Source organism: Apodemus sylvaticus, chromosome 18 (assembly GCF_947179515.1).
Source record: "Apodemus sylvaticus chromosome 18, mApoSyl1.1, whole genome shotgun sequence".
Classification (NCBI taxonomy): Eukaryota; Metazoa; Chordata; class Mammalia; order Rodentia; family Muridae; genus Apodemus; species Apodemus sylvaticus.
In genome coordinates, this window is record NC_067489.1 from 26,064,014 (window position 1) to 26,089,910 (window position 25,897).

At 40.6% G+C, this 25,897-nt stretch overlaps 1 protein-coding gene across 6 annotated transcripts in view; it reads right to left on the bottom strand.

Moving 5' to 3' along the window:
* Window positions 1-25,897, bottom strand: part of Unc5d (unc-5 netrin receptor D) — a 534,361-nt gene that overhangs the window by 29,283 nt on the left and 479,181 nt on the right. For all 6 annotated transcript variants that reach the window (XM_052162698.1, XM_052162699.1, XM_052162701.1 and 3 more), the window contains 2 exons: window positions 10,692-10,860; window positions 8,865-9,092 (listed from right to left, as the gene is read on the bottom strand). In XM_052162698.1, coding sequence (XP_052018658.1) covers window positions 8,865-9,092; window positions 10,692-10,860 — 397 coding nt within the window. The remainder of the gene's footprint in view (window positions 1-8,864; window positions 9,093-10,691; window positions 10,861-25,897) is intronic.

Genomic DNA, 25,897 nt, shown 5'->3' on the forward strand with positions numbered 1-25,897 from the left:
ATTGATGTAATGTGTCTAGTACACTATGGGTTGTGCTATCCCTGGGAATGTGGTCCTAGGTTATACAAAAAAGAAAACTGAACGATCCAAGGAGAGCAAGTTAGTAAGCAGCGTTCCGTTAGGTTCTCAGCTTCAGGTTCTGACTCCATGCTCCTGCTTGAACTTGATGACTTTCCTTTTGGATGAACTGGGACCAAGGCAAGAAAACCAAATAAACCCTTTCCTCTCTGGACAGCTTTTGGTTATGGTGTAGTCATCATACTAGAGAGCAATAGAGAGCGTTCTAATACAAGTCGCCTATGGGAAGGCGACTCTTCTAGCATGTCTGGGTGAAATGACTGAGATCCACGCCATATTCTGCAGGGCTGTCTTCTTCCTTGTAGGAAGTGCATTTCCTGGGACTTGTATACCAGTAACAAGCACAGTGACCAGGAACCATGATAGATAGCTACAAAAGCTTTGGAGATGTGGCAGAAATGACGGCAGCATATGTTCTTAATTAATTTGCATATATTTATATTACCAACATTACCAGGAAGATACTTCATGTCATTACATTCTGCAAAGTTGGTTACAACATGTGGCTTGTGTCTTTCATGCACAGTGGTAGGAAATGACCAGGGTAGGGATGAGAATTAATCCCAATCAATTCTAAATGCCTAGTGGGCAAGACCTGGCATTTTAATAAACTGAGTTAGTAGTTCCTTCATGTGAGATTTAATGAGTGTACACTGGACCTATGGTCAGGCTGGTACTGATTATTTAGCTACTTAACTATATACACCATCAGGCAGTTGATATATGATTACTATGCTGTATTTATATATGAGGACATATGTATACATAAATGATAATTTACATGACTATACACTAAGTTCTGTATTTACAGGTGATCCTACTAAGATCACTAGGGTCCTCCTACGAAAGTCATTTGCCTAAAGGTACATGACCAGGGACAAGGAAAAGCTAGAGTCGTACCTCTTCATCACAATTTAGTATTTCTTTGCATAGACATTCTTGCCATTTGTTACACTGGGCTTACTATTTCTTTTTAAAGTAATGGGAAATTCAGACTACTATCAACAGCTCTATAATGAATACATCTCACTGGTGCAAGGCATAGCTATTAGACGATATAAGTCTAATAATATAATTTTATTTATTTTTGTATATAATTTAAACTTAAACTGTAGAAAGTGGGGTTGGCATGATGGGGCAAGGAATCACTGGGTAAAAGCACTTGATTTGGAGGCATGGAGACTTGAGTTTTAATTCTCAGAACCCACATAGAAAGCTACACATGGCTATACACTCTGTGTCTCAGTCTCTAGGCCTAAGGAGAAGATGAGCCCAAGAACTCCAGGTCCAGAATGCTTAGCCAAACATTTCTGGTTTGGTCAGAGATTCAAAGTCAGGGCAGCAGAGGAAGGCACGGAGGAAGACACCTTACATTCTGTTCTGATGTTCACATGTATGTGGACAAGTGCATACTTTTCCATATTCATGTACACCACACAGATACACACAAACATACATAGACACACACAGAATACACCATAAAAATCACACATATACATATATATATAACATATACACCATACCACACATACTGTAACACATACATATATAACACACACATACACACACCTCATAGATAACACATACAACACCCACATACACAACCCTCAACATATACAACATACAGAAATATACAATGGCCATAATACACATTTGACAGACATGCAAATAATGCACAGAGAGGAGAATTTGTAAAATAAATGTGTAGTTACTTAAAATTACCATGTAGTAAGAGGTACCCTCTTAAATGTCTTGCTTTAGGCTCCATAATTTAAATATAAGTGTAATTATGCTTTGTCTTTTTTGCATACTGCTTTGCAAAAACCAGCCATGTGCAATTAACATTATTGCCTAGTCTTCAGCAAAATATTAAGCAATTAGATCAATTCTGAAGCAAAGTAATTATTAAATGAAAAGGCCTAATCATGAACTAATCACTATATTTACATATTCATAAATTTATAGCTGACTTTAGAATAAAAAAAAAAAAACACCTCCCACGTATAAAGAACTTTAAAAGTGGCTATTTTGACCTTGCCAGAAGTATAATGCTGTGCACAGTATATTGCATTTTTTCAAGAGCCTGAGAGTGGTGGGGGATTTTGCCATTGTACTGTTGTGACGGTTGCTCTTGTTGTTAAGTTTTAGATATGGTTTTGTTATTTTGCCCACCTGGCTTGGAACTAAGGATTCTCCTGCCTCAGCTTGTAGAGAACTGGTATGACAAGCATACTCCACTGCAACTAAAAACACATGGATGATGAATCAGCAATGCCCACAGCTCTCCTGAACTCATCTTGAATCATCTGCATGGACAACATGGCCTGGCTGTCACCCGTTAAATTTCTCCTGCTGTTTAACTGGTTCCGTTACTGAAACAAAAAGTCCTGGCTCTGTCTACATAGAATGTGCCTGAAATGCTCTGAACGATGGTTTTACTGGGCCCTTGACTTCTTCATTTCGCACTGGAGCCTGCAAGCCATCCAGCTCTTGAAGCGGCAGCCAGGAGAAACCTGCACACTGTGGCTCACTGAGCTCTTTATGTTGATTTAATGAGACAGCCAGCAATATTCAGGTATGCTTCAGGGAAACTAACAGAGGCAGGCTGAATTTACATATTTATGAGACAAAACTGTTTGAACTTACACACTCGTATACATACACACACACACACAGACACATTGTGTGGCTGTGCTGTTTTCCTTTAAATGCTTTACATGAACACTATTTCCCATGGTTGCATTATTGATAAACATAAGAACTACATCTGGAGGAAATCCTTTGAAATTAGGTTCTAAATCCACATTAATGCCCAGTAAGTAATGAATACTGAGAGGTGGTGAATAGATGTGCCGAGCGCCAGGAAGAGGGAAAATGAGTTGTTCTATTCTTTACATTTTGAGATGAAGATACAAAGAGACCTTAATTCCCTGCTCTTCTCATGTCAAAGTTTATGTGTGCGTGCATGTATGTGTGTGTGCGTGCGTGTGTGTGTGTGTGTGTGTGTGTGTGTGCGTGTGTGTGCGCGTGCGCATGCACTCATGCATGTACACACATGTCACTGTGTCATAAAATGTAGTAACAAAACCAGGTCTTAAATGTAACTCCTTTGAAAACATATCTTGAATTCTCAGCCTATTTTGTATCCAAGAAGGCTGCGTGTCAGCACCAAGGCACAAAATGGCTGTCCCTGCCTTTGCAGAGGGCACACAGAGAGGGACTGAACTCATTTGGTCTCCCTCAACTCATTCTCCTCTCACCTTTAGGCAGCTGGTACTTCTTATTTGTCAGCAGCACACCTGAGTAGATTGAATTTGTTATGGAGTCAGTTTTAGATGTTTTTATTAGGACACGTCTTAAACCATCTAAGCCTACATCAAACCATGTCTTAGGCAGCGGGAAGGCTGCTTTGTTTTTGTCAGTTGAAGACATTTTGCTTTCACCCAGTGTGGCACAGACAGAGTAGAATTAAGCAGGGTAACCCTACAGGCACGATGGAGGAAGGAAGGCAGGATGGAAAAGGGAGGCTGTGTCAGTTTATTCAACTTCCACTAAGTGGGATTTGATTTGACGGAAGCGCTGTATTGCCTGGCCGCAATCAGGTGTAAGCAGACACATAGATTTAGTCTGGAAGCTCATCTTCTTGCCAAGTCTCTTAGGAGGTAAGTGTTCTATGGGAAAGAGCTTCCCAGTGAGATATGAATGAGACAAAAGATATAACCAGGCCCCTGCAGCCGCATCCCTTCCTGGTGAAGAGCCAAGCGTTAGCTGAGTACATATTTGTTATCATTTCTTTAAGATGAAATGAATACAACAGTTGTCAGAAGCGTGTCCTAACTACGATAAACACTTCATTATAGTGATAGTTGAAACAAATTCTAAGATGGGCAATATCCGCCTAGATGCTCTGTGAAAAAATCTATACTAATTTTGATAAACATAAGCTCTATTAAAAATGCCAAAAATATACATCACAGGAAAGACAGCCTGTCAACAGCTATTACGGAGAAACTCAGATATTCACATGAAGAAGAATGAAATGATCCCTATTCCTCACCCTATACGAAATTAGCCCTAGGATTGGCAGGTTAGCTTAGTGGGTAGAGCTGTTCCCTATCAAGCCTGATGACCTGAATTTGACCTCCAGGCCCCACCCACATGGTGGAAAAAGAGAATCAGCTTCCATAAAGAGTGCTCTGATGTACACACACACACACACACACACACAGCAGCAGCAGCACACATATGACAAAGCCTATGCTAGGCTCCCACTGCCATTGAATAAACCACGTAAGGAAGCATCATCACCACATGTATTAAAGATTTTAATGTAAGACTTGAAATTTAGAAACTGTTACAAGGAAAAGCAGAGGAAACACTTCAAGACAGGTCTTTAGGCAAAGATTTTGTGAATAGGACAGGAGTCTCTTAGAAACAATGTTAACAATTACAGCTGAAATATCATAAAGTTAAAAGCCTTCTGTACAGTGAAGGGAGGAGACAGTTTATAGATGTGAGACAATCTTTTCCAGCTATAGACTTGACAGAAGACGTCTAGAATATTCAAGGAACTCAAAAGCCTAAGCAAGGGGGAATAAAATCCAAACAATTCCATCAATAGACGGGCTGAAGAGCTGCACTAATAAATCTTAAGAGATGAATCACGAACAGCCAATAAACATCTAAAACCATGTTCAACCTCACTTGTCATCTAGAAATGAAAATTAAAAACATGTTGCAATCCCATATTACTGAAGTCAGAATGACAGCCATTAAGAAAATAAATAGCAAGGAGCTCTGCAATCATGTGAACAAAGAGAATTCTTGCCTTCTGTTGGTGGGAGTGGAATGTAGACCAGTCATGATCAGAATTAGTATAGAGAGGTATTTCTCAAAACAAACAAAACTAACAATAGATCTACCATATGGCCCAGCTATACTACTTTTGGATATTACTCAAAGAGTTCTAAGTCAGTTTTTCACATCACCATTTCTTGCAGCACTGTTCCCTGTAGCTGAATTTTAGGACCAACCTAGGTATCCAGTACAAAGGAACTAAGATGAAAAATGTGGTATGTATGTACAATGAGCTTTTTTTCCCCTTTTAGCTGTAAGTAACAAAGTGGTGTTTGCAGAAAAATAGATGCAATTGGTGATTATTTTAAGTGAATTCAGTCAGTCTCAGACCAATGCTGTGTACATTTTCATTTATGCATTCTAGATTTTATATAGCTACCTAATATCATGTGTGCACACATGGTATGAAAATACATGGTAAATTGTTGAGAGCAACAAAAGGACCCATGATGGCTGCTGTTAGTTTTCGACCTGACTGAACCTAGAATCCCTTTGGAAGGGAGCTTCAATAAGAGTCTCTTCAGATCAGGTCGTTCTTGGCCTTATCTATGGAGGAGGATTGATGTGGGCAGACTCACCTACTGTGATTGTCACCACTCTCAAGGCAGAAGATCCTGGACTGTGTAAGAGTGCAGAAAATGAGCCAAGCGCCAGCCTCCAGGCACGTGTTAACTTTTCTCTTGTGCTGAATTGGATGTAATGTCTGCTTCAAGGTCCAGACACCTGGATTTCTCCGCCATGTTATATTCTACCAGGAATGGTGAGCTAACCCCGGTCCCACTTTTCTCATACATTGCTTTTATTGGGATATTTTTGTCAAAGCAACAGAAAATAAACTGAGAGGGTCTAAAGGAAGTAGGTAGAGGTGTGAAATAAGGAAGATTGGGGGACTTTGGAGGCTCATGACATGTTCAATATATATCATAGATATATGAAAAAGGGTTTATGAAAAACCCTTGTGATAAACAGTTCTATGTACACTGAACACATATAACAAAAATTGCACAAGTGTTAATAACTGCTAATGTCTATTATCATGAATTTGTGAATATTTCCCAGCACTGTATGTATTTATTTAACAGCTTTTACTACATACTTAAAATTAGAAACTAAACTGCTAATTAGCAAAAAACAGAATATCATTGTTTAATTTTTAGTCTCATGGTATATTAATAATCTTGGACATGTTACAAATCAAATATTTTTCTATAGATGTGGGAGGACTACTATGAGGGTTATAGAAAATAAGAAAACAATGTAGACAGTAGTTTTTAGCTCATATCACTTTAGGGGATATTAGCTATGAAGTGTTTTAGAGACTCAAACAGTTGATTTTTGAAGCTTTTTAAAAATAAAACAGTTTAAACAGGTTAGTAACTACTAATAAATATCACATACAAAGCCATAAAAATATAATCTAGTTGATATAAGGTATTAAAGTGACATCTATGATTCTATGTAGAAAGTTCTAAAGGTATTACATACCAAGATGAAAATACAGAATATGAGTATCTAACAAGAAATGAGACAGACGGATAGATGAATAAATGGACAGATGAAAGAAAACAAGGAAAAGAATACACAAAACTAGATGATTATATTCTGAATAAAGAAGTACCTTTGCAGAAAAACTTAGTTTTGTTTTACTCTAGCTACAATTTTAAAACGTTGTACATTCTAGGTGTAGGATGTCTTAGAAACCAAGAAGAGAGGTGTGGTCTCTGCTGCTTGTGGCAGCTCCCACATACATCTTCCAATAACATGATACCAAGAACTACTTGAAAACCTTCTTTATCTTCGGTAATTGGAGAGATAAAAGGTCACAAGTGTAAAAAGATTTGATGAGTGAGGTTCAAAGGTTTATCTACTGAGCAATATCTTCTTAAAGCAAACGTAAAGTTTTGCTCACTTAGGCATACTTGTGAATGATGCAGTAAGGATTCTTGGACTCCACAGGGAGAGACCAGCATTGTCCCTAGGCCTAGGAAAGGTAGATGGCCAGCAGGAATAAATAGTGAATTAGAAGCTGGGATTAAAGTGTTCTTAGGATTTCCCTTGTAATGCATATCTGTCCAAACATTTAAATTGCTGTAAAATCTGGTTGTATCAATGGTAATGAAAATAGATTGTTTAAAAGTACAGGAAATAAATTCTCTAGAAAAATATCTGTCTTGCTGGTGCCTGTAGAAGTGTGATTATCGTTCAGAAGAAACTCTAACCTGGTTGAGGGCCAACTTTGATGGCAATGAGTATGTGTAATCAATAGTAGATTATCTGCAGGAGCCAGGAGGCTGGTTGTCCTCCATAGACTTCTAAAGTCCTCTGAAAACTCCAGTTTGCTCGTCTTTATTACCTGGCTGAGTTACTAAGCATCACCTCATTGGAATTGTTGGCACATTTTAGACAACTGTTTAGTGTATGTAGCAATCCCAACACCTTTCCAGTTAGGTATTCACTTTTCTTGAATCCCAGATGATGATTGTGTATTGTCTCTGATAAAGGATTCTCCTTTATGGGCTGGGAGGAAGGGTACATGAGAACACAAAATAACAATTATAGGATGAGGACAAATGCTCTACTGGAATGCTTCACAAAATTCCACATATGTATATGTACATATGTATGCATATATCTTAGCTCCCTTTGGGGAGCTAAGATTAAGGATACCTCTTGCAATGGATTATGTTTCTTACAGGATAGAACGGGAAGGAGGTCTGGGAATGTAGGTTGTCATGAGTCACTTCCTAGCTTATGTTTAAAATTTGGGTCTTTTCATCTCTTCTATTGGTAAACATGAATTTTCTAGCTCAGTGTTTTAAAACCTAGTTACTGAGAAAATGCTCTGCATAATGGACTTAATGACCCAGGACAGGAATAGCACGGATCTAGAAGAGGTATGTCAGGAGAGCTACTCGATTTATATATGACCAAAGCCTCCAGTCTGTTCAGCATTATCCTTGCTTCTATTAATAAACCACACTCCTCAGGAGTAACTAATTTAAGATGTGTCTTACATAATTAAAAGCACTGAAAATAGAAAAGACGATGAACTACCTCTGCCCTAATAGGCCACTATTAGACTAGGTGTCCTGATATGATATGACTGCCCAGTGTTAGATGATTTATCATCATTGTTTCCTAACTCCTAACTTTAGTAGACTTGGGCAATTTTCATACTGCTCTTTCCACACCACATAACTCTCTGTTCTGTGTTTTGTGCCTTTTCCTTTCTTTAGCAGTAATCTCTGTCTTTTGCTCTTAAATGCAATCCATTCATGAAGGTTTGTAAAATGTTCTTAAAAAGTCTTCTACAACACTCATATCACTTTTGCATCCATTTTATAAATTACCATCATACTTTCATTTGGTTTAGTAATTAGTAGATGGTGTTTTTGTTGTGTATGAGTTTAATTTCTGCCCCTTCTTGAGTGTCAATTGTCTTGTCTCTTCTGCATGGGGCACACAGTAACATAGCTCTTGATCAAAGTAGTGGTGGGTACTTTTCCAAGTTTCTACCAAAGAACCTTTCTACTGATACTGGTGTTTAGAAAGCTGTCATGGTTTAAGTGAGAAATGCAACTCCCCAAGACTCCCGTATTTGAACACTTGTTCTCCAGGGTAGGGCACTGCTTGGAGAAGTGATGGAGTTTGCCAAAACATATATCACCAAGGGCAGCCTTTGAGAGTTTACAGCCTTGCCCCATTTCACATTCCCTCCCTCTGCTTCCCGGGTACAGATAGAAATATGATCAGCCAGCTTCCTACCGGGGATAGACTCTATTCTTTTCGAAGCATAAGCCAAAATAAGCACTTCTTTCCTTCAGGTTGTCTTTCATCATGGCAATTTATCGCAGTGATAGAAAAGTAACTAATACAGATAATCATAATTTTCACATTACCAAAAGAACAATTGCAACAAAAACACTGACCTGAAATGCACAAGGAGTATTGTCCACACAGTAAACTCTCAGGTTGTAATCCAAGGAGTTACAGGACATGCAGCCAAACACAGCCACCTTGAGCTGCTTTACCGCACAGTCCGTGATTGGCTCTCCTGTGAGGGCATATGTTCCAAAGCTATCAAGCAACACATGACAGGCGAAAGGATCCAAGAGGCAGTAACAGGATGTAGACTCATCTTCAACTGACATCACTTCCTATTAGAGAAAGATGCATTAAATTCTCTCAGTTTAGAAACACCATTGGGCTCAAGAATTTACATAGATATAAATAAATAAACTCTCTCAGAATGTTTTATTGTCTTAAATATCAATGTTAGATGGTGGTTTTCTATTAAAATAACAGCTGGAGGCAGGAATGCATGAAATGAGTCATGTACAGTGTGGTGTCCATTTTAATAGGAATGATAATAAACATTGCTTTGAAATTTCCATTTCTAGTTAATTCCTCAATACCAGTTTTTAAGAAGTTGAACATTAACCTCAATAAGCAAACTTATATTATTACATCCCCCCACCCCCACCCCCCACCCCCCGCCCAAGATCTATTTCTGAAAACCTTCTAAAATACCCTTAAGTTGATGTTTATTTTCGCTCCAACACTTTATCCTCTTTCATTTTGCTGCAATCATTCACAAGGGACCATTAAGTAAATGATTTGGATAAGATGCACTAGAATATTTCACCCTCTCTGATAAGAACTTAGGCATGTGTGACTGGTTTCGTGGAGCATAAATCTAATACCATCTGGATGGAGAAGATTGTGAGGAAAAGCCGAGAAATGAAGTGGTAGGGAAAAAAATCAAGGCAAAACAAAACACAAGGGGGAGAAGACTACATTCTGACCCCTCTATGAACTTTACAGCCCCAAACAGTCTCCTGTCACAGTGCCAGGACCTAATACATTCTAGAACCAAGAAAATGGACTGGTCCCAAGGTACAGCTGTGCCGGCAAATGTAATCCACTGCAGCAACTCTATATTTTCTCCAAGAGAAACATGATTTTCTTTGACGTCTTTTGCCTGTAGTACTTCCTGGGAGGCAAAATCCCAGGACTAGCACATGAGGGTTACTGTGTTCCAATAAGATAATTCACCTGGTTTCAGGCAAACTGACTTCAATTGGACATAAAGAATTCCCCATCGGACAGGCAAATCACAGCTTCTGCTTAAAATAGTAATTCTGCTGAAACCGTTGTTGGTTTTGACTGTCTCTTTGGTTGTTATCTTCCTATTATCTATTCTCATTCCTTTTCCTTGCCTCACTCAAACTGAGATGTATCTCCTTACATGTACTTATTTACATAGGAAAGCAGTGGTGATAATCTTCCAGGTATTTGCTAATGCTTTAAACATACATTAGGCTCATACTGTGTTCCTGGATACTTAGAAAAGTAGCCTGTCTTCCTTAAGCTAAATCCTCATTGGCACAGAGTAGTGCCAGCTTAGAAAACGACATAGCCTAGACGGAAGTCTGGAAACTCAGCAATCAAGAACATAGTGTATGTGTCTCTGTGGGTAATTACTAGTGGGTTCACAGGCCATGCAGCTCTGGATTATATTTTGCCTCTGTTTTCCATTATTACTTGAAAAGGCTAGCAAATACCTAGAGGATTGTACAAAATGAATTCTATAACTGCTTGGCAACTAGCAAATGTTCAACAGCTTTGCAGCTGATCTGCTGTAATAAGAATGGTTAAGGTTAAATCTAAACTGTCCACAGAACCCAAATCCCATTTAAAAAAATAAAACACACACACACACACACACACACACACACACACACACAGCATCTTACCTCCCACTTCCCCTGCTGGGTCCTCTTCTTCAAGTGGATATTCCAGTGCTCTGCACTGACATCTGCACAGTGAGGAATGGTCAGTGCAAACGGAGTTGTGACAAGCATATCTGGAGGTCCACAGGTGACTTCAGGACTCAAGAGGACCTCAGATCCATCTGACTGCAGGCTTCACAGATGGGAAAGGATACGAGAGAGAAGCATGTAAAAGGTGAGGGACTTTGAGTGAGAATTTACAGATGGGGATAGTCTACAAGCTCGGTGACATCCCTGTAGATGTCACCTTATTGGGGTGCCATGCCACCTGGCAGAAACCTGATTAATGTGAAGTTCCTTTCCCAGCCTTTGAGCTGGAACTCCTATTAGCCATAATCCCCTCCACCTAGGGTGGAGTGCTCACACAAAGGTGAAGCCCATTATTCTTCAAGGACCTGCAGTTTCCTGAGAAACACTAGCCACTTGCAGAGCAACTGAACCAGTTCTGTGAAGTTTCCAGCCTTTGGGGGAAGGGTTTTCCCCTGCCTATATTTGGAGTCCTCCATTAAACTTTGAGGCCTTGAATAGCAGATGTTGTCTTGGTCTCCATCTCTTTTTGCTGCCTTCCCATACATCCCCAGCTTCCCTTCCAGGTAACCCTTTGGATATAACTGCAGGCAGTTAGACATCACTTTGTGGAATGACTTGGAGACCAGGGCTTAACCTTAAACTAACTACTCAGGCACCAAGGTTTTTCTTACAGTTAGACTTTAACTGGTTTTATGAGCAAAAATTGATGACAAGTCTTTTTGAAATGAGAGAATTAAAGAACCCTAAAAATGCATCTGCAGAGCCAACCCCAGCTATCAAATGATCATTCTCATTAACACAGACCTATCAGTGAAAAATACCAAGAATTTGATAGAACTGACTTAGTTGGTTGCCACATCAGATCCCTTTCTCCAGACAATATATCCAGTACTATTTTAGTGCTAGTAAATGATGAAACAAGTTATTATGCAACAAAACACTACTTTGAGAATGCATAAATGAGACAGATTATTCTGGTTTAAAAAGAAACCCACTTATTTCTGCAATGGACAAACATATCAGATCCATAATATTTTATACTGGTTAATCAGTGGAAAGCTACAAATATACATAAACATGTACATGATAGCTTGTTTTCAAATCTTATATTAAAGCTATTCCACCCAAATTCGGAGTTCAGGTTTTTCTGTGCTGTAATTGTTTACCACAAAATTGCCATTGTAAAACCTGCAAAGCCTAGTGAAATCTCAGTAAAGGAGTTGTACCTGATTGGCTCCCTGTTTCTTTATATAGCACCCTTCACCCCGCCCATATTGGGCATACAGGGCCACTGAGCCATACTCCAGCCCTCTGCCTTATTCAGCTCTACCCACAAGCAATAAGGAGATGAAGTTTAAAGGACAACAAAGAGTGAAAATAACCTAACAGGAAGCCCACTTAATTTCTTCCAGCTGCCTGAGTGTTGCAGAACAAGCATTTGATCTCTTACTTGTTTTGTGCATTTTCACTTGTAAGAAAGAAAAAAATGACACGATCAATGAAGTAACTGCAGACTCACAGAGGAAGAGTGTATGTTGAGATCTAGGTCAGTTAGATATTACTAAAAACTCCCACTCTCTCCACTAAAGAAGACATTTTAAATGTGTCATCCTGGATCCTGAGAGCAAGGCCCTAGCAGCATAAAGTTGAAACTCAGTTCTCAAGGATAAAACTCATTTTATGGTCTAATGTTGGAGAGGCATTATTTAGGAGTGCACCTAAATGCTATTAATTTCTGAACCACATGGTTTGACATTATCTGGCCTACCATAAGTTCTTCATGGCTACACCTGAGCTCATTGTCCATAGTTTCCTATTGGACTGAATGCAGGTTGTGTAACAGAGATAGATTACCCCACATCTACTACATCCAAGACAGAGCTGAACATTATCGTCTGGTCACCTTCCCTCCTTGTGAAGAAGCACAAGTCATGCTTTCAGAAGAGAATTCTCTTAAAATGCCTGAATTTTTACAGTTCTCCTTTTGTAAGGAAAAGTATATGTTAAGCTGAGAGGCCCCCATGCCTTTACATTTGAGCAGCCAGGGAGATTGTAAAGCTCTGATCACAGTAGCAAGCAAATACTCCTTGGAAAGCCTAGAATGATGTATTCAAGGTTTGAGAAGCAGGTGGAAGTCAAGAGTGTATTCTCAGGACGTAGTGGTGGCCTGTGTACGGATCACTGCCAGTGACTTCACAGAGAGGGTCCAGCACTTTCCTTATAATTGTTACCTCCATTCATCATGGACAAGAGAAGCAGGGACACCTAGGAGTGACCAGCATCAAGCTCTTCTAAACGACCTATCAAATTGCTTTCGGAGAACTCTCCCCCTTGTTGAACATATTGTTCAAACATATGGGAATCTGGAGAATTACTTAATGCCAAATGAACTGAGATCAATTGATTAGAGGAACAAGTACACTCACTGCGCATAGCAAGAGTCCTCTCAGTCATAAATGGAGGCAAGATCAGCACTCACAGCCATAGAATGCTAGGTGTTAGAGTGCTACGTGGGTATTGGATCGTACCATACGTGTCAAGTCAATAAGCCAAAGTTTATATGTAATCCTCCTTCTCTGAAAAGCATATCTGTAGTTATTGACATCTCTCTGGTGATGGAACAAAACTTAACATCTTAATTTTTATTTCCATAAGTAATAATAATGTGCCCTTTTGTGTCACTTTCCATCCTTGACCATCAGCCAGAGAGATTTGAAATATTAATTAGAACCCTTTAGACACCTGGGAAGACATGCAATTACTATATATAGTCACAGAGACGTCAGTCAACCGGCTGTCAGATAAACCAGCCTAACTCTTTGACTCACAACTCATGTGTCCTATGCCCAGACTATATCTTTCTTCTCTTTTACTGTCAAGAGACTTCTGGCCAAATTGCTGGCTCTTGTGACATCCCAAAGAAAGATGGGATGTAGAATATGATCCAGCTGGAGTCACAGATATCAATTCAGGGCATTTAAGGACAGGACTGGGGAGACGCCTTTAATTGAGTGTGGACAAAGCTTGTAAGAAAAGCTTGGATGGCATTTGCATTTTCTCACATTACATAATATATGACAAGGGAGGATGCGTGTCCTTGCTAGGAGAAAAGCCAACACACTTTTTTTTCTAAAATTGCTGGAAGCTAATAATAACCACATCTATTAACAGCAGTGACTTCAGAACCATAGTATGGACTAGTTCCACCTCATCACATAACCTAGTATGCTTCCCGGATTGAAAAGCCTTATTGCCTGGGACCTTTGTTACATAACTATTATAGTGCTGTCCATCTATAGATGCAGATACATACATTTGTAGGAACATGCACATATGCCTATAAATTATATCTTCAGTATGTTAGGATACTTGGAGGTCCAGGTCTTATCTCTAGAAGAACTTTGTTATCTGAGTTAGTAGTAACATGTCTATGTTTCAATCAATGGTTCACTCTTCTACAAAAGTTTCCCTGTCTTCGGAATACACACTATTGGGATTTAAGGAACTCTGGTTCCAGGGCTGGTCTTCACGCTCTGTTCTTGCCTTCCGGTCTGTTCTCAACTCAGCCATATATCAGTTTGCTCTGGCCTCAAGGAATTGGGGCTATTTTTGCTGCTCTGCATTGTTACCCATGTCCTCCAGACGGCCATTGGGCTCCCTGTCCTGTTCAGGGCTTTGTGCAAGTGGCATCCACTAATGAGGCACTCCTTGCTCGTGCCCTGGTAATTGGGACATTCACTACACCAAGAGCTGACCTTTGCCTTTCTTTTGCTCTCTGTGTCTCTAATGGACTGTCCTATTTGTGCATTTGTTCTCCTGTCACCTCCAAGCTAAGATGGACTCTCCACGAGGCTAGAGATTTTAATGTTTTCTTTATTATTGTATTCTTCGTGTTGAAACAGTGATGATAAACACTCAAAATGTTTGTTGAAAAGAATACATACAGAAGCCAGTTTGAAGGTGCTCCCACTGATATAAATGAATGAAAAGGAAAACTTAAAAACAACCAAATACCAAGGGATAAACAGAAAACCATCACTTAACAGCCACAGTGATTATTGAGCTAACCTAGAATTGTAAATGATATAAATCTAGTAGATGAAGATGTGAGGCATTCTAAACACAGTTTCAAAGTACTCACCACAAGGCTCTTGTTAATTACAAAAGGCAACTATTGTTTCACATGGGTGATTTGCCATATACAACTTGACACAAGTTGTCAGCCTTAATATTGCCAGTAGCTGAAGGAATAGACAAAGCACACCTGGAGATGAGGTGCAATGGTGAGAACTCAGCATCTCCTCTTGTGCATTCCCAAGTTATACCTCACAGCTTATATCTTATCAATGGGTAATATGAGAGGAACTCAGCTTGCTGGAAAGTGTACAACATAGCCCCAGTGCAGGTTTAATTGCTGCTGTCATAAAATTCAAAGACAGAACATATTCAGATTCAAGTAGACTAACGATAGATGCCGATAGATCACATACAGTGAACTGGCTTGCAGTTTTCATTTGCTGCAAAGAGCTTTGTTCATTAGAGAATAGTATTTTATCAATGTTAATTGTCTGACTATGAGAATCATGTTGTCCAATAAGACATCCAACCCCACAGTTAAATATGCTGATGTATTTGGGATAAAGGGGTATCTTGTTCATAAAGGTTACAAATTTTATTCATCTGTACACATCTGCATTTTACTCACATGTGTAAATACATGGGGAGAGAATATAGCAGAGGTAATACATATCAGCCCTTACAAACCTTATCACAGGAGACAGAGATTTTGTTACCAGTCTCCAAGTTTTCATTAAGCTGGAAAATATTCAAACTTTTAAAATTTTGAAATTGAATGAAATGGATGAATGAATGAATGAATGAATGGAATAGGCTAGGGGAGGTTTTTTTTTTTTTTTTTTTTCAGAATTCTGTTGCATAAAACATGAGGTGGAGGTAGGCAGGGGCATTGCATGTAGTGTCACCTGCCCTGTGGAATAATTAGCATTCTTCTTGTCTATCTGGGCTCCACTGCCAACACTGCTGACCTTGATGTAGCTGGTGTAGCTGCTTAGACATTGTGTCTTCCAGCTCAACAGCTGCTGGGCTGATACTAAACTTGTAAAAGATCATTTTCTTCAGGACCAAACTGCCAGGTTCAGGGTCTGAGAGGAGGTTTTCATGGCTGATGTCTGCCCTGCTGCACTTGGTCATCACCATCCCTGTCTTCTTCCTGATGGCCTAGGTCACAGATTAAAGGATTTGTCCTCCCTCACCGTTATGCACAGTGTCATTCTGGAATCCAGACAGGAGAGTAATAATAGTTTTACTATGTCAGAGCCTTGGTCAATACATAATTAAATCATCTTTTAATGGAACAGACATAAAAGATAGATATCAACTGTAGTACTAAAACTAGACCCCTGAAAGCATAGCTATTTCTATCCTTCTAGAGGTTATATCCTTGAAGATATACTGTTCTCATGGCTTTTAAATTATTTTTCCTCTCTATTAAATCCCATATTCTGATCTAGGGTACTAAACTTTTCAGAGTTTTTGTTGTTATCTCTCCTTGACCACAAATTACAAAGCAATTCTCAGGCGAGTAACATCCTAGACTCTGCAGGTGAGCTGGGCTCTTCAAAACTCCAGTTTCTCACTAGCTAATCTCAAATCATGAACTCACTTACGCCCTGAAAACTTTTTCTCACAACTCCTATGCAAGTTGCAAAAACCCAAACACCTGAGAAGACGTTGGAGGTGGCAAGGAGTGGAAGAGAGAAGGAAATAGGCAAATCGCCCATTTGTTACAACAGGTTCTGCACTGTTTATCTCTAAGAGGTTCTAAGGCAGGAACATGGCTCAGAATATCCTGGACAGTTTAAGTGCATTCTATATTCCTGGATACTTCCAATAAAGGTCTTTTCAGTGCTTGTGGAATAGAGACAGGAACGCCTACACTTTTTACTTAGAAAGTGTCTTGGCACTAACTTTTGAAAATTGTGTTGTTCTTAAGAAAATATCCAAAGAACCCTGCATCTAAGAGGGAATTGGCCATTTCAGTCTTTTAATGAGAATTTGCTGTTTAGGTCTGCACTCAGTTTTTTAATTGGATTGTTGGTTTGCTGGTATCTAGTTTCCTGAGTTCTTTATATATTGAACTTGGGGGTTTTCTACCAATGGGGGAAGGGTGTCTCTGACCTTTTTGTCTACTAGTGGGACCTTTTTCTTCCTACTGGGTTGCCTTATTATCCAGTTATGATATGAGGGCTTATGCCTAGCCTTATTACATCTTGTCATGGTAAGTGTAGTTGATATCACTGGGAGGCCGGCTCTTTTCTGAAGGGAAAGGGGGGCAGGGGACTGGGAGGAGAGAGGGTGGGCTGGGAATGGAGAGAAGGAAGGCTGTGGTTGGGATGTATTGTATGAAAACATAATATAATAAAGTATTTTTAAGAAAATAAAAGAGAGTGATTTGGGCTTCTGATAAATACAGGGCAGCCTCCCAAAATGGAGTTCCAGTGCTGGTGCTGGTCAAGCTTAATGCTTCCTGTTAAGGCCTTTGATGCTGCTGCTATCACAGAACATTCAACTGCAGCTGATTTCTCTTTACATCTCCAGTCTGTAAGCAGCAAGGATGGCAGGTTGGAGGTTGATTAGCAATGATTGGGAAATAACGCCAGGGCTCATCAAGCCGATGTATTCCATTTGTTGGGAAGCACAGATTGAGAACACCGAGTTAAAACAGCCCCCGTGTACAATTCATGGGGGACCAAAGTGCATCTCTACCATTCAAGGGTTTAAAGATTTGGGTCACCCACATAGTACTATCTAAAATAGCATCACGGGAAGGAGGCAGCACAAAGGGGCATGTGGTGGGAGGAGAGTGTGATGCACACTGGGACCAAGCATCTGAGCTTGCGGAAACGGAGCAATGCCATACTGAGAGAGATTAAGCTGTTTGCATATGTTAAACGGCTTTCGTTTACACACACATTCGTGGGGGTGTTTACCAATTAATATACTAAAGGAATCACAAATCATGTGCAAATCACCAGTTCCTAGACACAATTTAAGGCTCATCTTTCATGCAGTGTTGGGCTTTTTAGAAGTGAAATGATGCCTCGCTGTGAAAAGAGTGAGGGGCGGGGGGAGAGGAGCGGATCTATGTATCATGCCGCGGTGACAGTTTTTAATATCTAGTAAGTTGTTTATTCATTTACATTTTGAATGGGGAAACAGCTTTCTCTGGAGGAAATGCAAATCTTATTTCACTTTTAGTCAGGGAAGACCTAGGGAGGAATCAGGCCCAGTGTCTTTATTGCTTAGATGCAGGGATGCTGCTGGGTAGAAGGATGACATGTCACAATGTCACCTGTCAACTTTGAGGCAGGATCGAGAAGGGAATCTGGTACCTTATTAGTGCCTATTTTATGTGCACGCATGCGTGCGTGTGTGTGAGAGAGTGTGTATGTGGCTGTGTGTGTGTATGAGTGCATGTGTGTGAATGAGTGTATGTGTGAATGCTTATGAATGTGTGTATGAGTGTGTGTACATGTGAATATATGAGTGTGTTTAAGAATATATGAGTGTGTGTGTGTATATTTGAGTGTGTATGTGTTTATATGTGTATGAATATATGAGTGTGTCTATCAATGTATGTTTGTATGTATGAGTGTGTGCTTATGTGTGTGTATAAGTGTATGGGTATGTATGAGTGTGAGTGTATATATGTCAGTGTGCATGTGTGTGTGTGTGTGTGTGTGTGTGTGTGTGAGTGTATGAGTTTGTGTGTGCTGGTGTTAGGTTTGGGCATCAGGTAGGAGGAAACTGTTCTGCAGGACATGTTTGACAAGCCTGGAATTTTATTTTATGAAACTCTAGTGATTAGCTGCCAGGGCCTCATGAATGCCAGTCAAGGGCTGAATGTTGAACTAAGCACTGCATCCTCAAAACTCGGCTTGTAAGTAAGTTCTGGCATGAGAGTTGTTACTCCAGAGGAGGTCTTGGGAAGATAGAATAGTTGGGTGTGTATAGTGATCACATAGAGGCTTGAGTTTCTGCCCTGTTTTTGCTGGAGCACAAACAAGCCCTTAAAACAAGCTATTCTTACAGGTCTGAGTAGCAGAGACCCCACTAAGCTAAAAGGACTTTTTGACCCCTTCCAGCTTCAGCTATCTGGTATATCTTGAGGTAAGGCCCCTATTTCCCTCTGCTAGGCAGCAGCATGAAATTCTCCGATCTCCCAGACTGTCTCTCCTGCCTTCTTCAGACCTTTCGCTGTGCTCACCTGGACAGTTTGCAGAATCTCTGCCTCTCAAGGCTTTTAACATTACTCATCCCTGTAGAATCCCTTAACGAAAGAACATGCCTAGGACCTCGGAGCAGCACGGACCATCTTTTAGGGGCCACTATGTAATTGTTGAGCCATTTTTGTCTGTTGGAACCCTCTGTTCCTGCTCCTTATTCGATATTATGTCCCGGGCGTGGGTTAACTAATCAAGGTGTCGCTCATTTTCAGGCATTCAGGGCTGCAGCTGCTGGCGGCAACATTCCACTATCCAGAGAAGTACCCTGTGTCTGCAGAGGACCCTGTGCAGACTTGAGAAGTTCCAGTGATTCAGCTTAAAGCCTATACCCAGGGAGCTAGGAGGTGGATGGATGGTTCATGTCTTCCAAGAGCCATGTGAATCATCTTAGCATCACGGCGATAGCCTTTCCTGAGGGCTGGTGTCTTCTCCTGGCATTTTTATTAGACTATAACTATGTGAAGTGGAAAGGATGATATATATTAAATATCTTAATAGGACAGGTTATTTCTACTTCCAGCATGGGTAATAAAAGGGATGGCCACACAAATACAAATAATTATGGGACGTGGTGCCTGCTCACAATGTGCAATCAAACCCATGAACCAGTGACTTTCCCCTTATTGCATTAAGGGGTACCTTCTCCCTCGCTCTATTAACAGCATTCAGGACCATTGTTATCTTGTCAATGGCATCTTTAATTAAAGACTCCCCTGGACCACTCTAATCACTTCCCATTGTGAGCTCACTTGGGCTTCAAATGCACTTTGATTAAAATGATGGCAATTTGTATTGAGGTGTGCTCGTAGGCTGAGGGGGGCGGGTGTGTGAGGCAGAAAAGAAAGCAGGGCTTGGTTCAGGGTGGAAATCTTTTCTGGGAAAAGGAAAAAAAAAGCAAATCTTAAATTGACAATCGATGTATGAATTTCTTTCTTTCTTTTCTTCCTTTTTACCTTTTTCTGTATTTCATTTTGGCATTATACTCCAACATAAGTGACTTTGCGAAGAAATCATCTTGATTTTTACTGGGGAAAGGCGTATAATCTTCCACTAAAGGTGCACTAACCCCTCTAGGCCATTAAGATACTATTTGATAAATTGCTCCTTTTATTACAGCGCATGGCAAGGTAGCCTGAAAGAATGAACGGAGCTCCCAAATGGTAGCAATTTACTCTCCTGGCACTCCCCGAGTCCTGCTCTGTTGTGTTACTTAGGAATCACCTTTCCCCAGCAGTTCCTTCGCCTGGTTGTGGAGTTAATTAATGGCAAATCTCTCAGAAGGGATAGGGACACGCCATCAATTTGATGCACCCAGTAAAATTGTTCTAAGACTCACTTAAAGCAACACTGTGAATTCAAACCCTGGACTGAGCCCCGAGCAAAGAGGAACAAGGACAATGACATATCTCCATCCGTCACAAGCAAGCAAGCAAGCCTGGGAGTGGATGGGGATACAGCACCTTCAAGGTGACCTGACTCTCGTCCTGCTAAGCTAGGCAGTCATTTTCTAACTTGAGTTCCAGCTCACTAGGATTCCACTGTTTGGGATCATACAGTAGACTCTTAATGAATGTATAATCAACAGATAGGAGAATGATTAGAAATGGTGGTAACCACAAATGCAGTGGAGGGAGTTTGCTCTTTTTTTTTTTTTTTTTTAAATCAGGATCTTGAGATTAGAATATTAATTTTTTTCACTGTAACTGAAGGACTTGCTTTTAAGCCCAGAATTATGGTGGCATCATGGAAACCACCACAGAATATCTGTTGTTGATGTAATTAAAAAAAAATAGGGCTGGGGAGGAGGTGGTTTGGTCAATAAACTTCTTACTGTGCAAGCGTGAGGATTTGAGTTTAAATCCACAGCACCTATGTTAAAAACTAGGTATGATGACATGAACCTATAATCTCAAGGCTAAAGAAAAAAGAGAGAGGATGGTGCAGGCCAGCCAGTAGGGTAGAATTAATTGACTTTGGGTTCAGTGAGAGATGCTGTTTTGAAAAAAGAAAATAACAGAACACAAAAAACAGAACCACCACCAACAACAGCAACAACTCCAACAACAAAAACAAAATGAAACAAAAACCCAAGGTGGTGAGCAATTGAGAAAGATACTAGATACTAACATCTGGCCTCTACATTCAGAGAGATATCAATGTACACACACACACACACACACACACACACACACACACACACATACACACACACACAGCAACATGTATACATATGGATGCTACAATACACATAAATCAGGACTGGGTCTTCATGAAATTACTGGCATGCAATTACAGCAGCTACTGATACTACTAAGGCAAGCAGTTCTAATGTCACAATATGCTTGTTCTATGGAATAAGTTTAGGGCCAATCTAGACAATTAGTGAGATCTTATCTCAAAATGAACGTAAAAGGAGGACTTGAGATGTAGTTCAGTGTTTAGAGCACTTCAGTAGCATGTTCTAGGCTCTAGCTTTGAATGCTATCACATAATGAGTAGGTGAATTAGTGAATAAGTAAATGGTATTTTAGGGTTTCACCAGAGTTCTTGTACAGGACTTTATTGTACTGTTTATCCAAATCTCAAAACAGCTAACAACATGTCAATTTTCAGGTCCAGAGAAAAAGAATGATTTGCCAAGGTTATCCCAGCTCTTGATGAGTCTGACTGGGGACCAAGCAGTTGGAATTTCTGTGCTCCCCGGTCTGCCATCTCATCTCACTTCTGACAACGCTTTCCTTCTCAGGCAGTGTCAGTGCCTAAGTTGGCGACAGAATCTTGACAAGTGCTGCATGTCATCAGTACATTTCAAGGAGCTTCAAGACGGCAGGTAGACTCTTAACTAGAAAGGCAGGGTATTTCACCTTGAAGGAAGTGGGGAAGCAGATTCGGTGCCCCACAGCCTCACCTCATACTTGTAAGTCAGAATACTGTCATACCCTCTGGCCTGAGGATGAACCAAATTCACATTACTAGGTTCCCTGTCTACTCCCCTCCTGATTATGAAGCTGTTCATTTGCTTCTATTCTCTCTCCTTTATGGATTCTCTCTCTCTCTCTCTCTCTCTCTCTCTCTCTCTCTCTCTCTCTCTCATTTTTCTTTTTTATTATATGTTAGAAAGCTACATTTATTCCCCAGAAAGAAACTCAAAGTTGTTCCTAGAGCAACTGTTACAAGCAACTCTCAAGTGACCTTCAGCTGGCAAATCTCTCTCTGCTAATTAATCTTCAGGTCCCAAGCCACGATTCTAGGCAATATCTTCAACCCTTTCATCTCCTTCACCACACACACACAGACACACAGACACAGACACATACACACACAGACACATACACAGGCACACATACACAGACCCATAGACATACACACAGACACATACACAGATACACACACATAAACACACACAGACACACACACAGACAGACATAAACACACACACACACAGACACATACACAGACACATACACAGATACACACACAGAAACACACACAGACACACACACACAGACACAAACACATACACAGACACATACACAGACACACACACACACAAACCCATAGACACACATACAGACACATACAGATACACACACAGAAACACACACACACAGACAGACACACACACAGACACATACACTTCTTCCTATCCTCTTTTACCCCCTCTCCCTTGACCCCAATGTGGAGATCTGTGGATGGATATAAAATGTTCACGATTAGAGACAAGCACACTCGACTGTAGAGTGACTATAATTTATAGTCCGAACTGACCCTGTTTGGAGGGAGAAAAAAAAAGACTCTACTAATAATCCCACAAGGAGGGTACTTTTATGATGCAGGCTTGCCCTTTGGTAGTGGGCATGAGGCAGTACATAAATAACGCCTCGCCAGGTCGCCCAGTCTGAAGCCTCATCAATCCTTACCATCAAATCGGTTTTATCCTTCCTCTCTCTCAGTCCCGCAGGGAGCAGGCAAGACCACTGGGGTAGAGCTCACACTTCTGTCTCCTTCCTCATCCTTCCTCCTCTAGGATTTTGTTCTGCTTGGTTTCCTCATTAAAAGGCATGGCAAATCCGCCTGCCTCTGTACACCTGTCCCTTGAATAGCAAGTCAGATAGTTTTCATTGTCACCTTGATTGCATTAAGAAGCAACCTAGGGAATCGGTGAGGATGCTCCTATGGGCATGTTTGTGAGCATTTGCACGGACAGCCCGACAATGAGTGTACGCACACACGAGGCCTCTGATGTTTCCTCCGCATAGGAAGGTGATGTTGTCTGCTTCCCTAAGATTGTCTACAAACTTATCCCTGAGCTGCTCTCCCAGGAAGGAAGCAGAGAACACGCACCTTTGTACTCAATCATCCCAGGCAAGGTAGTGATGGCTTTCTTAGCTGACTTTGAATGATTATAAAGATAATTATTAAGGGGCTCATTATAGATGAGCTGTGGGTCTCTAAGTTCTCAGTGACAGTGGACAGTAGGTGAGTGTGACCCAGTTGCCAGCAGTTGTACATAAGAACTGGCAGTCCCATGTGGCCCCCATTGGCAGCAGCTCCTTCTTGAACACTGGCCTGAAAAAGCTGTGGCCCACATTTCAGAGCCAGAGTTCATCTCACTTCTTGGGAATATAGGACCCTCTTCCCTCTTTCCTTGGCTTTGCCACTGTCCTAGCTGTATGATAGTGTGTGTTTGTGTGTGTGTGTGTGTGTGTGTGTTTGTGTGTATATGTGTTTTGTTTTTCATTTTTGTGGGTTTTTTTTTTTTTTGGTCAAGTAGACATAAGCTATAATTATCTGGGAAGAGGAATCTCAATTAAGAAAATGTCTTCATTAATTTGCCTGTAGGCAAGTCTTGATTAATGATTGATGTGGGAGGGCCTGGCATAAGGCTGGCATTGCCATTCCTGGGAAGGTGCTCTTAGATGCTACAAGGAAAACAAGCTGCACAAGCCAGGGGGAAGAAGCCAGTAAGGATGTACCCACCAATGTCTCTGCTTCTGTTCCTCCCTTCATCCCTGCCCTGTCTTCCCTCAATGATGGATAATGACCTGAGAGTTGTAAGATGAGAAAAACCTTTACGTCCCCAACTTGCTTTTGGTCTTTGTCACAGCAACAGAGAACAAACTAGAGCAGCCACCACGCCCAATATTCCAAAAGGTTTTCCCATGGATCCTGGGAGCATGGAACTGGTAAAGACACTGATATGAAATGAGGACAGCTACCAGTGCCATGTCCCTATATTTGGCTCTAATTTTATAGACACTTCTCATTGCGTCTTTGAAGAGGACAGGAACAAATATTCTTTGAGATTATATTTCTCTAGAGTTTAAAAGGTGAATAGTAGTAGATCACCCTGGGAGTGACTTCTTTATCATCATCATCACCACCACCACCACCACCACCACCACCACCACCATCATCATCCTGACTGGTCACCACCTTGTTTCAGCATCAGTCATCAGTGAACCACAAGTGATTTAGCTTGACTCAAGAGGCTGATGGGAACGACTAAACTAGTTGCAGTAATCTGGGTTCAAGATGTTCTTATCTTCTGAACAGATGAGACAATAGAATGGTGATGATGATGATGTAGGGTTAAGTACTGTACGGTGGGGGAAAGTTCTTCTTTGAGAAGGGCTTCCACTATCTGTTTGGCAATGAACTTACTTTTACTACAAATGTATTGTGTCCATTTCTTTTAAAGGATAGCTAGTCTCTTTGGACATCATTGCTGAAAGATGAGTGCATTCATGTTTTCTTCTGACCTTTCTAAAAATAAGGTCAACCCAAAGAAGGCTAAAGACATTTTTCAGTATATGCTCTGTGAAGCGTGATCTTTTGCATGTATTTATAAATGTGTGCATGTGTATGTTTACATGTATGTGCATGTCTCTGTGTGTGTTTGTATGTGGGTATATGTGTGTGAACATGTGTCAAACCCACATAAAGCTACAGACAAAATGACAGAGCTTATTTCGGGGAAATCTGCCTTTCTCAGATTCCCGGAGCTCCTTCTGTCATCCTAGCATTTGACATTACTTCATTTTCTGCTATTAACACCAGCAGCCACTGTCCATGCATCTTTTAAAAAGGTGCCTCATATGACCTAGATTTCTACCTTTGTATTTTTTTTTTTTTTTACCCATTAGTTAGACTACATCATTGGGTCAAAACAAAACAACCTAGTAAACAAAATCGTTAAAACATCCCATCTCCACTAAGCCCAAATGCTAAAATATGTGTCTTTGTAATGCCGTCAGCAAGATCACTTACATTTCTGATGTTGGTCTACGCATTTGGTCTGGGATATCCACATGACAGTGTAATTGGAAAAAGAAATGAATGTTTGCCTTTGGTTTCATTTTATTGCTTCTCAGAAGAAAGCTCCTCTAATAATTTTCTGGTCCAGTTCTCTGTTCTCCGGTCCTGGGTGGGGCGGGCTGCAGAGAGCTTGGTGAGGAGTGATCCAGTGTGACTTGCAATGTTCTTACTGTAGGAGGGCCGGAAAGGGCCACGACATGGAATTCTTTTATTTGAAGATCTGACTTTAACTCTTAGAAAATGGTTAGAACTTGGTTAATCTGTAAAGGATGAGGTCCTTTACCCACCAATGATATCCAAGAAAATGTAAAGCGAAACAAAACAAAGCAAAAATCTAAACTAAAATGTACTGCGTGTACATTTAGGCGCTGTGGTGAGCTTATCTGAGACCAGTTGGCAGAGTTCCCGTGGGTACAGGACCAGTACATCAGGAGTCTGTGGGTCAGAGGATGTACAACTTCCATCCAATAATAGGAGGCTCCTCACCAGCCGATCTCCTCAGAAGCTCCAATACTG